This window comes from Fringilla coelebs, assembly GCF_963513975.1.
Source record: "Fringilla coelebs genome assembly, chromosome: 28".
NCBI classification, from domain to species: Eukaryota; Metazoa; Chordata; class Aves; order Passeriformes; family Fringillidae; genus Fringilla; species Fringilla coelebs.
In genome coordinates this window covers 5,974,856-5,985,729 of record NC_140054.1, presented here as the reverse complement: position 1 = coordinate 5,985,729, position 10,874 = coordinate 5,974,856, and the positions used below count along the sequence as shown (strand labels likewise).

General features: G+C 46.5%; 1 protein-coding gene across 6 annotated transcripts in view; it reads right to left on the bottom strand.

Moving 5' to 3' along the window:
• Positions 1-209: 209 nt before the first annotated feature.
• The window catches only part of SRRM1 (serine and arginine repetitive matrix 1), a 17,164-nt gene continuing 6,499 nt past the window's right edge, over positions 210-10,874 (bottom strand). For 2 of the 6 annotated variants that reach the window (XM_084222753.1, XM_084222758.1), the window contains 12 exons: positions 10,654-10,854; positions 9,977-10,198; positions 9,335-9,454; positions 7,554-7,825; positions 7,343-7,423; positions 6,927-7,013; positions 6,183-6,321; positions 4,127-4,231; positions 3,163-3,624; positions 2,040-2,217; positions 1,380-1,577; positions 210-1,203 (listed from right to left, as the gene is read on the bottom strand). In XM_084222753.1, coding sequence (XP_084078879.1) covers positions 1,099-1,203; positions 1,380-1,577; positions 2,040-2,217; positions 3,163-3,624; positions 4,127-4,231; positions 6,183-6,321; positions 6,927-7,013; positions 7,343-7,423; positions 7,554-7,825; positions 9,335-9,454; positions 9,977-10,198; positions 10,654-10,854 — 2,170 coding nt within the window. In that variant the 3' untranslated portion in view covers positions 210-1,098. The remainder of the gene's footprint in view (positions 1,204-1,379; positions 1,578-2,039; positions 2,218-3,162; positions 3,625-4,126; positions 4,232-6,182; positions 6,322-6,926; positions 7,014-7,342; positions 7,424-7,553; positions 7,826-9,334; positions 9,455-9,976; positions 10,199-10,653; positions 10,855-10,874) is intronic. The other 4 variants (XM_084222754.1, XM_084222755.1, XM_084222756.1 and 1 more) reach the window with 4 other exon arrangements.

Below are 10,874 nucleotides of genomic sequence, written 5' to 3'. Positions count from 1 at the left end.
GTAAGGCTTTAGGCTCCTGCTTGGCAAAAACTCCACAGGAGCATCACTAATTAAAGGGCTTTTCCTGCTCCACCAGGCCAGTTAAGAGCCCCAATTTTTCCAGAGACAGCACAGTGGATCAAACACTTTCTCATCTCTGAGCAGTCATTAACCCTGCACAAAACAAAGCTGATTAGCAAATGTAAACGTCCAGATAAAAATAGCCAACGTCTGTTTAAATTTAGAAATTTATTTTGTTTAATCCACAAGCTTTATATAGCTTTAGTTAAAAAAACAAAAACAAAGAACAGTGAAAACATGACAATATCCAAAGTTCAGGTTCCTCTAAACTTTCAAAGAACACAGCTCTGAAAGTTGCTCAGACCATTCCGAAGAACCGTAACGAGACAAGATTTATGAATGGGGCAACGACAGCTCACAAACAAAATTTAAGGAACTGAAGGAATTATTATTTTTTTTCTGGGTCTGCTGATCATGGAAACTGCCCTTTAAAAAAAGAACATAAAAATACAAATGAAATTCCAGTGTTCCAAATCAACATGTTACATCAATATAAACCCACAGTGTCCTGGTAAACAACATGCTTTCATTTATGTACCACTCTAAATTGCTATTCTTGATTGGCTTTAATGGAGACTATACAGGCAACAGTAGAAAGCATTAAAATAGAGATGTACTTCCTTGAATTCTGCAGTGGTTTTACTCCTGGGCAAGCCTACAAACCACAAAGGTTAGTAGCATCATGTAAGTGATATAAAAGAAGTCAAATGAGCCCCTCACAAATTCTGCTCAAGGCTCTGCTGGATTTCAAAGAAACGAGGGAACTGACGGTCATGTTTCAAACCTCCAAAACAAATTCCTACTGCTTCTAAAAAGTCTCACTCTAAATGAAATTATGCTGACTGTCAATGAAAGAATGTCACTAGTACACTGTGGACACCTTTTGTAATGTAAATCCATGCCCTTTGTACATGGTGAACCTCAACCTAGCAATTATTACAACAAATGTTATATTCTAAAGCTCAAACACATTTAGCAATTTGAAATTGAATTCTGAGTACAAACCAAATAAAATGTACATTATATCAAAGGGTTGGCCTAGGAGGGGGGGGACACCTGCGCCTTCCTCATGGACCTCAGGGCCTTCTCCCGCAGGTGCTTTTCGAGGTCATCCAGGTTGTCCTCGGGTTCACTTTCTGTCTCCTTCAAACAAACACAAAGAGCTGCTTCAAACACCCCAGGCCTGGCCAGGCTGAGCCCTCCCAGCACTGAAATGCCCACCTGGAATCCCACCCCCCAGATCTCCCTTTGGAACTGGGGCTGTCAGAACACCAGCAGAGCAGTGCGCACCCACCCTTCACAAAGCCCCAACTCCTCACCTTTTTGGGTTCTGTCTCTGCTTCCTGCTCTCCCTGTGCTGAGGTGGTGTCTGCTGGAGCCACAGCGGCAGCAGCTACTGCAGCTGCTGCTGCCTTCTCTTTCTTATGCTTTTTGTGTTTCTTGTGCTTTTTATCCTTTTTATGCTTCTTGTCCTTCTTTTTCTTCTTCTTCTTGCCACCACCTTCTTGATCTGAATTCTGTAATAAATAATTCAATACATGTTACAACTCATCTCTAAGGCTTCAAACTTTTCTGGCAAAGAATGGAACTGCCCCTGGGAAACACCTCAGAAGAGGAGGTAAAGATAGCAAACCACCTGTTCTCTTCCCACTGGGAATGCCCTGAGTTTGCACATAGGATACTGACCATAAATAAGCCCCCCTCACTTTGTAGACCATAAAACTCATGTCCACTCATGAAATGGGACAGACCTTTTCCCAGAAGTCTGATTTTCTATAGAGCACCATTTTCTCCCACACTTGGAAATGTTAAGCTTGATAAATTTACATTACAAATTGTGTAGAAGTGTTTGACTACACAGAATGACCCCAAGCAGTTTCCCCCTGTGAATAACCCTGGGGCTGCCCAGCAGCTCGGCCATCCCAACCAGAGCCTGCCCTGGCACCCAAAGCAGTTCTGGTTTATGAGCAGACAAATACCCTGGCAGGTGATGGGCTCTGAGTCGGGCTCTTGGCCTTTTTTGCAGGTGACCAGTTTGCAGAAGGAGAGCGAGAGCGGGCAGGAGATGCAGGTCCTTGGTGTTTTTTGGGAGCTGTCTCAGGTGACCCTGACGCAGAGCGGGACGAGGACACGCGCCGGGGGCTGGGGGTGGAAGCCCTGGGAACACAGAGTCGGTCAGAGGTGAGACACACAGCAAGGCAACATCAACACAAGAGCCAAAGGAACACATGTGCTTTAACTTGGTCAGGCTGTGCTTAGAAGATTTAAACTGTTTTTAAAAAATAAATAGATTAATTGCTTTGCTGGTGTGATAAAGGCAAAACAATTGGCACAGTGGATCCATAATGCAGCCTGAAAAACTGTTAAACAACCCTGGTGCTGCTCAGAACTGATTACTGCCTTTCTGGTTTAACTAAGTTATAGCCACATTCAAAGTCAAGAGAACAGCAATGCTATTTAATTGTGCAAGTTTTCTATTCAGCTCCATTTTCCTTCTGAAAAAATTCATAGGCCAGCACCACACTTCTCACAGTCTGCTCAGAAAAGCAGCACTCAATAAAGACAAAAATATTTACAATTGCAGCAGTTTATCCTGAATGGTCCCTTATGGAATTATTTCTGAGCTAATGAGAAGTGTTGGTCCCCTTCCACAGTTAGGTTTAAAGACAAAGTTAAGTTTTCTTTAAAGCCAGCAAATAAAGGGAAGGATCTGTGGAGACCTCATGGTAGCATTTCAGGGTCTTAGAAAAAGGAGGGAGAGGGGCTTTTCATGCAGGCAGCACATGGGGGAATGGCTTCCACTGCCAGAGGCAGGGTTAGATGGGATATTGGGAAAAACTTCTTCCCTGTGAGGGTGATGAGGCCCTGGCACAGGGTGCCCAGAGCAGCTGCCCCAGGATCCCTGGCAGTGCCCAAGGCCAGGCTGGACACTGGGGCTTGGAGCAGCCTGGCACAGTGGAAGGGGTGGCACTGGAGAGGCTTTAAGGCACCTTCCAACCCAAACCATTCTGGGATTCTATGATTCCTTAACTACTTCCACTCCATTACAATTAAACAACAGTCCCTCATCAAACCCAGAGCAGACAAGACAGATTTTTTTACTTTGTTTTCTTGGGTTCTGGCGTTCTGGACACCCTCCTGATGGGCCTGCTGCTGGGCGAGGGTGACTGTCTCCTCTGCGGCGACGCCGACGCTCCCCGGCGCGGCGGCGGAGGGCTGGAGGAGGGGTGGGAAGCTCGAGGCCGTGGTGAAGGTGAATGCCTTTTGTTTTGTGGTGGAGAACGTGTTTCCCTGTTGGATCTGCTGGGAGGAGACCCCTTCCTGTGCTTGGAAGATACGGAAGGGGAGCGCCGCTTAGCAGTAGGGGAGCTCCTCTGTTTTGGCGGTGGGGAGTGGGAAACTCTGCGCTTGGATTGGGGGGAAGGGGAGGCCCTTCTTTTGGGAGGGGGAGGAGGAGAAGCTGTTCTCCTCTTGGGAGGGGGAGATGGGGAATATCGCCTCTGGATCGGGGGGGAGTATCTCCGGGGAGAGGGAGAACGTCTGCGCGGGGGTGGTGACGGAGACCTGCAAAGAGAACAAACGGTCAGGGCCCACCCAGGCATGGCAATCAGTCAGCAGTGCCCTGCAGAGGGGGAAAAGGACTCTAGAGCTCTTTAAACTTCTCAAAATTTAAACTAGAAGTCTTTAGAAGTTGTTAAAGAGTTTAAAATAAAACTCTTTAAAAGTTGTTATCCAGAAAGGCTGTAGTTGGCCCATCCCTGTACGTGTCCAAGGCCAGGCTGGACAAAACTTGGAGCAACCTGGGCTAGTGGAAGGTGTCCCTGCCCATGGCATGGGGTGGGACTGGATGATCCTTAAGGCCCCTCCCAACCCAAACCATCGTTGTGCAATTCCAATTCAGGATTTGCAGCAGCAACCCAATGACATCCTAGCCATGCACCCACCACACCCAACACAACACACCCCCCTCAGCCTCCCAGTGAAGGAACTGGGAGCAGGGCCCTTTTCCCATGCCCAGAGAGCCCCCAAGCCCAGAGCAGGCAGGGATGCCCAGGGGGGTTGGTACCTTCGGCGAGGCGGGGTCGGGGAGCGGCGGCGCCGGGGCGGGGGCGCCGGGGAAGGGGAGCGGCGCCGGCGCGCGGGGGGCGGCGAGGGGCTCCTCCTCCTCCTGCTGCAGAAAACAGGCACTGGTCAGCAAACTGCCAGCTGAGCCACCAGCTGCTCTGTGCTCTGCTTCCACCACACAAAATCTGCTCCTTCATGCACCTTAAAATGGAACTCTACTGGGAGAACTGATGGAAAGAAATGTATTTGAATCTTTCTGAGGAGTGTGAGACGATGAGCGTCTGACTGTGACCCTGAGCCCACCACGGTGTCTGACTGTGACCCTGAGCCCACCACGGTGTCTGACTGTGACCCTGAGCCCACCACATCAGCCAGGACACAATTCCACATCTGCACAACCTGATCCATCACCACCTTGTAGCCAGAGAAAGACCAAATGGTTGGAATAAGCGATGGATCACATGCTGATTTTGCCTTGGGTGGAGTTAATTTTCCTCACAGTGTGAAACTGTGCTCCATCTGAAATCCAAAATTATTTATTTCTTGAAATGCAGTGAAAAAAACCAGAGTGGCTGCTAAACTGCAGCTCTCTGAATTAAAACTCTTCACCAAATGAGCCATTTTCTGCTTTGCAGGGTTTACAACAGACTTCTGGAAGGGGGAATTTTAATCCAGCACATTCTTGCATAGAATTTTAAAGGAAAGGAATATTGGCAAAGTGAAATATTCCTTTTTTTAAAAAAAGGCAATTAAGATAAAATGACTGGATAAGGGAAAATTGAGAGCAATTAAAAAGCAAAGCAGCTCATTTACATTAAGTGAGATCTGATTTCAAATATGCTGGGTATTGTTCTCCAAGGCAATGAAACACACTTTTATAGATAAGAGTTTGCTCCAAAATACAATGTTCTTTTATGATCCAAAAATCCCCAGCCTTCAAATGCACTAACTGTCCTAATTAAACATGTATTTATGCAACAGGCAGTACATGAATTCAGTGTGTTGCAAAACAAGATCAAAGCCTTTGAATCCCAACCTGTTTTCCATAGAAATGTTTGACAGGATCCATAATTAGGAAGGTCTGCATTGGTGAGGGAGTCATCCTTATCTCCTACATCATGATGTGTGCTGGGAGTATCTGCTAGCTAAGGCTTAATTACAGCCTGCTCAAGGGTCATTACATCCAATTAATAAACCCATCAAGCTTCCTGCACCTTTCTGTATTTCTAGATCAACACAGAGACACAGAGCAAAAAGTGTCACAAATAAAAAAGTCACTGCTGTTTTACTGATTGTCTACTTCCAGTAGTTTCAAGTATCTCTTCAACTGAGGAAGGAGAGTTTTGCAAACTCCAATCATCTCTGACCCAGAAGATCAAGATCTTAATTTTAATTGCTTGTTGCAAGTGTGCAGCAGGGTTTTGAGTCAGTGGCAGCAGGAACCCAACACTGCTCACGCAAAGCTGGGTGCCTGGAGCCAGGAGCCCCTGAGGAACACAAAGTGTTCGGCTGTTTTCAGGCATCAGTGGGATGTAACAACATCAAAGTTATTGATGTCACAGGCTGATGTGAATTAACAAGGGGTGAGCAGTGAGGGACACAGAGCAGGTGCTGCTCCTTCTCTTTTTGCCAGTGAAATGGTTCCAGGTCCAACACATGAAGGAGCACATCAGTCTGAATTTCCCTCACCGTGAGTGTGCAAGTCTAAAGGACAAAGGATGGCAAATGCTTATCCATGCCAAAATAAATGACAGCCTGTTTAAGAGATGAATTTCTAACCAACCTTTTCATCACTGGTGATTGCCACCTCTTTTCCATCTGCATCCTGAGAGCAGTGGAGGGAAAACAGAACAAAACAAAACAGATCTATCTGCCACGGATCTGAGGCAAAAATGAACACCATCAAAGAAAGGTCAGAGCAATTTTTGCCAAATGAGTGTAATGGGAAGGAAACCCTGAAAGAAGTCTGGGCAGAGTGGGCATGACTTGATGTGTATTTGGTGAGAGTTGCAGAGAGACAGACAGCAGGAAGGGATGAGCTAAGTTCAGGCAGTTACCGAGGGGAGGAATCCTTCTGGCGCTTGCGGGGCGAGGGGCTGCGCGAGTGCGAGTGCCGGTGGCGCCTGCCCACCTCCCCGTTCTTCACATTCGACCTCTTGGGCCTCTCCTCTTCTGAGGAAGATGAAGAACCAGAATCTGCAAACGTAGAAAGAATCACACTCTGGAAAATGATCCTTGTGACACTGGTCACTGACAGGGTAATGCTGCAGTTCAAACCAACCTCATCTCCCACAAAACGAGAACCCGAAATTTGACAGCAGATCAACTGAAGGTGGTGGCTGAACTTAAGTGATCAAAAAATCTACTGGGTAAAAATACTTAACTGTCCCCATAAATTTGGCTAGACAGGTAATTTAAAAGGTGAACTGCAGTTGCTTTTTGAAACTATGTGGACAAAAATACCCAGGTGAATTTACTGATCTCAAGCATAAAAGAGTGCAAAGTAAGGACAGATGATGTAATCTACAGCACACAATATTTGTGTGTGATGTTAACAGTTTAGAAGCGCAATTTTAAAGATGCAAACCCATTAACAAAAGATGTAATGACCTTTAAAAGTCATACTTTTATTCTTCCTGAGCAATAATTAAAGTGACCTCATTAGGAGTGGCAAATCTGTAATTAAGTTTACAATAGCACTGCAGAGCACAGAGCAAATAGTTTTGATCTGTATTTGAACTTAACTACTTCCTGCAAAAGGAAACTACAACCCAGTTTTAGGGAATTTCTGTGCTCCATACCAGATGAAGACTGTTGATTTTGCCTCCTGTACTGACGCCTCTGTTGGACAGAATCTGCTGCAGCCATTTTGCCTCCTTTGTCTTCTTCTGAAAGGACACACAAGGACAGGGCACTTAAACCAGGGATAAAGATTTGCCTTATGCAGGCAGAAGCAAAGTTATGGAGAGCAGACCATCAGGTATGGGGTTTTCCCCCACTCAAATCTTAGGATAACATAATGCTGGAATACACTTTGGCTGAGCTTTCATTCCAAGCAATCTCGGACAGAATAAGGCAGTAGGAGTGATCATCTTTAGAGTTCTGAAAACTCTTGCTTTCAATGCCAGACTTCCCGGAGGGCTCAGTATTTCAGTGCCAAGTATTTTTGACTAAAAACCCCACACCCAGTAGCAGAGCTGAGAAGCCAAAGCCGTACCTGATTCCGACAGTTCTGCTTTCCTGGGCTTGGGTGCTGGCGAAGGAGACTCTCTTTTCTCAGTACTCTTATGTTTGGGTGCTACAAGACAAAATGCAACATCTCAGCTGCAATTTACACCGTTCCTTCACGCTTTTCTGCCCCTACAGAAGGCACACCTGCTCTCTGAGGGAACAGGAGTCCCAGAGGGAACCCCAGCGCTGTCCCTCACCTGAAGCCCTGCTGGGCGAGACGGAGCCGCGGCTCTTGCGGGCGCGGTTGGACTGCTGGGGGGTGGGCGAGCGGCGGGGCTTGGGCGGGGGGCTGCCGGGGGGCGAGGGCCGGTGGCGGCGCCGGGGGGGGCTGGCCGAGGGGGACAGCCGGCGCGTCTTGCGGGGGGGGCTGGACACGGGTCTCTTGGGAGGCTTCTTTGGTGGAGAGCGGGAGCGAGACGAGGACGAGGAGGAGCTGCTGCCGGACAGCGAGGCCGAGGAGCGCCTTCTCCTGCAAATCAAAGGCCACATCAGGTCCTGCCCGGCCGCACGGGGAACGTGTCAGCACAAAGAACAAAGAACTGCGGTTGTTTGCAAGCACAGACACTGAGCCACAGACAACAGCACTTCCCAAACATGGTGGACTGCCTGCAACACTTGGTTTGGAGAAGAGGAGGACCATGACCAATCTTTCACAGTTATTCTTAACTATAATAGTGAGCTAAAAATTGTTAGTGTCACCTTCACTGGTTTTCTGTCAATCTACAGGCTACAGCTAAGCTTTGCCCCTGGAAACAATTAGTTTTGGTTGGGCTCTCTAACTTCTGGGTGGTTAAGAGAATCGTCTGTGTTAGCAAGTGTCACTTATGATCTCCAGAACAGATCTGGGTAAGAGCTTAGTGTGCAAGGACACTAAAATGTTTTACACCAGGAGGTGAAAATTTCAAACAACTTAACAACTTAACAATTCAGAATCCATCTATCCATCCTTATGTTTTAGTTTTTCATCTTTACTTTGCAAATTTAAAAGGTAGGGCCTCAGAATTCTGCGGCAAAATTTGTGGCAAGTTCTGTTGCAATTGTGTACCTGCAGAATCCACCTTTGGCTGCAGAATTCCTGAGAACCTGGAAAAAAGAAACCCTACCTTGAGTGAGATAAACATTTGCTGAAAGGGTGCTCTTGTACATCTTGCAACATACATGTTTGATACTTTTCACAGTTTTCCCAGTAACTGTGTGAAATGAACATATTGACAAACTCAGGAAATAGTCATCACCTTGTCACAGAAAGGAAGAGAAGTGTTCCTTCCTCAAAAACAACTGCTGTACACAAGAAGCATCACTTTGATTCTCTTCCTATGAAAAGGATCAGAATCTGTTCTCTCCCCGTGAAGACAAATGTCTATTTTGGCACTGCCAAAAGCACATCATTTACTTTGCAAGGCAGCTTAGAGCTTTGCCTCTAGAACAATTCTTATGCTGTGAAAAATGTGACTTTCAACACCAAAGGGCAAATCTTGAAGAATCTTAAGTAAGAGAACATGAAGAAAAAACATACTTCAAGTCCAAATTTAATTTTATGTGATAGAAATACAAGTCATAATTAAAAATTCCTAACAAGTAAAATTCCCAACTTGTTCTCATTTTTTTTCCCAGTCAGGAAAGAAAAGTACTAAGACTTAAGCAAAAAAGCCCTAAGGGATATCATGTCAGCCTGTGCTGGGAGCTACCCAGAGCCATCTGAAGAAGCAAAAAAGAAAAAAAGCTCTGAAATTGCCACTTTTCAAAAAGGTGGAATTCTCATCACTACCCTAACTCAGAAGAAATCATTTCACATCTGCAACCGTGTTCCCCCACAACACACTCAGGAAATGTGACACCGCAGTTCTTCCATCACTCTAATCACACACCTTCCACTGCTAAGGTGAGATGAACAAGGGGATTTTGCTAACACAGCTACAGCTCCCTTTAAATTTGCAGGTTTAGCACTTCCAGCTGTCTCAAAAAGCAGGGCTCTTACCGCCTCACGGGGGATCTGCTCCTCCTGTGCCTGGGTGGGGGAGGCATTCTCCGGGGTGGGCTCCTCCTGCGCGGGGACGGCCGGCGCCGCGGGCTGGGTCGCCTTCTAGGGGAGTAAGACCTGTCACAATCAGAAATTCCAATGAAAAGCAACTATCTAACTTCCATAGTTGAGGAAATCTATCCTCGGGGCACTGAGTGCAGAGTTGCTTTCCTCCAAGTGCATCGTATTAAGGCTGTATTCAGGTGAGGATGCCAAATGTACAGACACAATCAGGGCTTTGAAGCTTAACAATATGTCTCTATTAAGTAGCAGAGTAACAAAAAAAATGAGGTAAAGAAAGTATTTTACATCATTTTCAGCATCAAACCCGTGTCCTAAAGAAAGGCTACACAAGTCTCGTTATCAATATTAAGCAGCTGAATTCCCCTTCTGATCAGTGCTGGTCACCGTGAGCATCTTCTCATAAATCAATACAAACAGAACACTCCCAAACACATTTATGCACCAAATGCCTCCTTCTCATTTGGCCCAAAACACCCACAGCTCAACATCTCTAAAAACATCACTAACCAAGAACATTAAGTAGCACCTTCAGCAGAAAATATTCTGAAGCTTCACAGTCAGCACCTGAAGCCCTACCTTGACCGTGATCTATGGCGCCTTCTGGGTCGAGAATGAGATGGAGAACGGGACCGGGATCTTGACCTGGACTTGGACCGAGATGGGGATCTCTGACGAGTCTTCTCCTTCTCCTTCTCTCTCTCCCTCTCCCTCTCTCTCTCCTTCTTTGAATTACGTTCTGGTGAAGCTTCCTTAGTCTCTGGTACAGGTGGTTCAGGTTTAGGAGCTTTTGGGATATCACTGTTAAAAATAAGGACTTAATTTATAAGCATATACAAACCACAGCCTGCCTTTTAGAAGCTGCCAAGATATTCCCCTACAACAAACATTCTCCTTTCCATTCTCTGACAAACTGCTCCAGAACTGTGAAAAGAGTTAGAATGTGGTACAATGATTCAAAAAGAATAAGTAACATAGAGACTACATGATGACAACCAGCTGGAAGTCAAGATGACATTGTCACAAGTGTCAATGATGAGCAGGACAATGCAATCAGAGGGGCAGCAAAGCACACTGCCCTTAGAATTCTACACAGAACAAAGAAACCTCACTGAAGATTCTAAAATAAATGATTTGGCAGTTGCAGGGGCACAGGGACGAGCAGGCATTGCCCAAGCCAAGCTCCAGTGAGGTACTAGAATAAAATAATTCCATTTTTTAAAGGCAATACATGGCTCTACACACAGAGCTCTCACCTGTTTGAAGCTGCCTCTTGCACAACAGTCTCCTTTGGTTTCACGGAGGGCTCTGGCTCAGGAGTGGCCTCTTTCTTCTCAGGGGCAGGGGTGGCACTGCGGCTCTTGGTGCGGTGGTGGGGGGAGCGGGAGTGGCTGCGCTTCCTCTCGCGGCGCACGGGCGACGACCGCCGCCGCGGGGAGGGAGAGCGGGACTTGCGTCTGGAGAGAGACAGGGCACT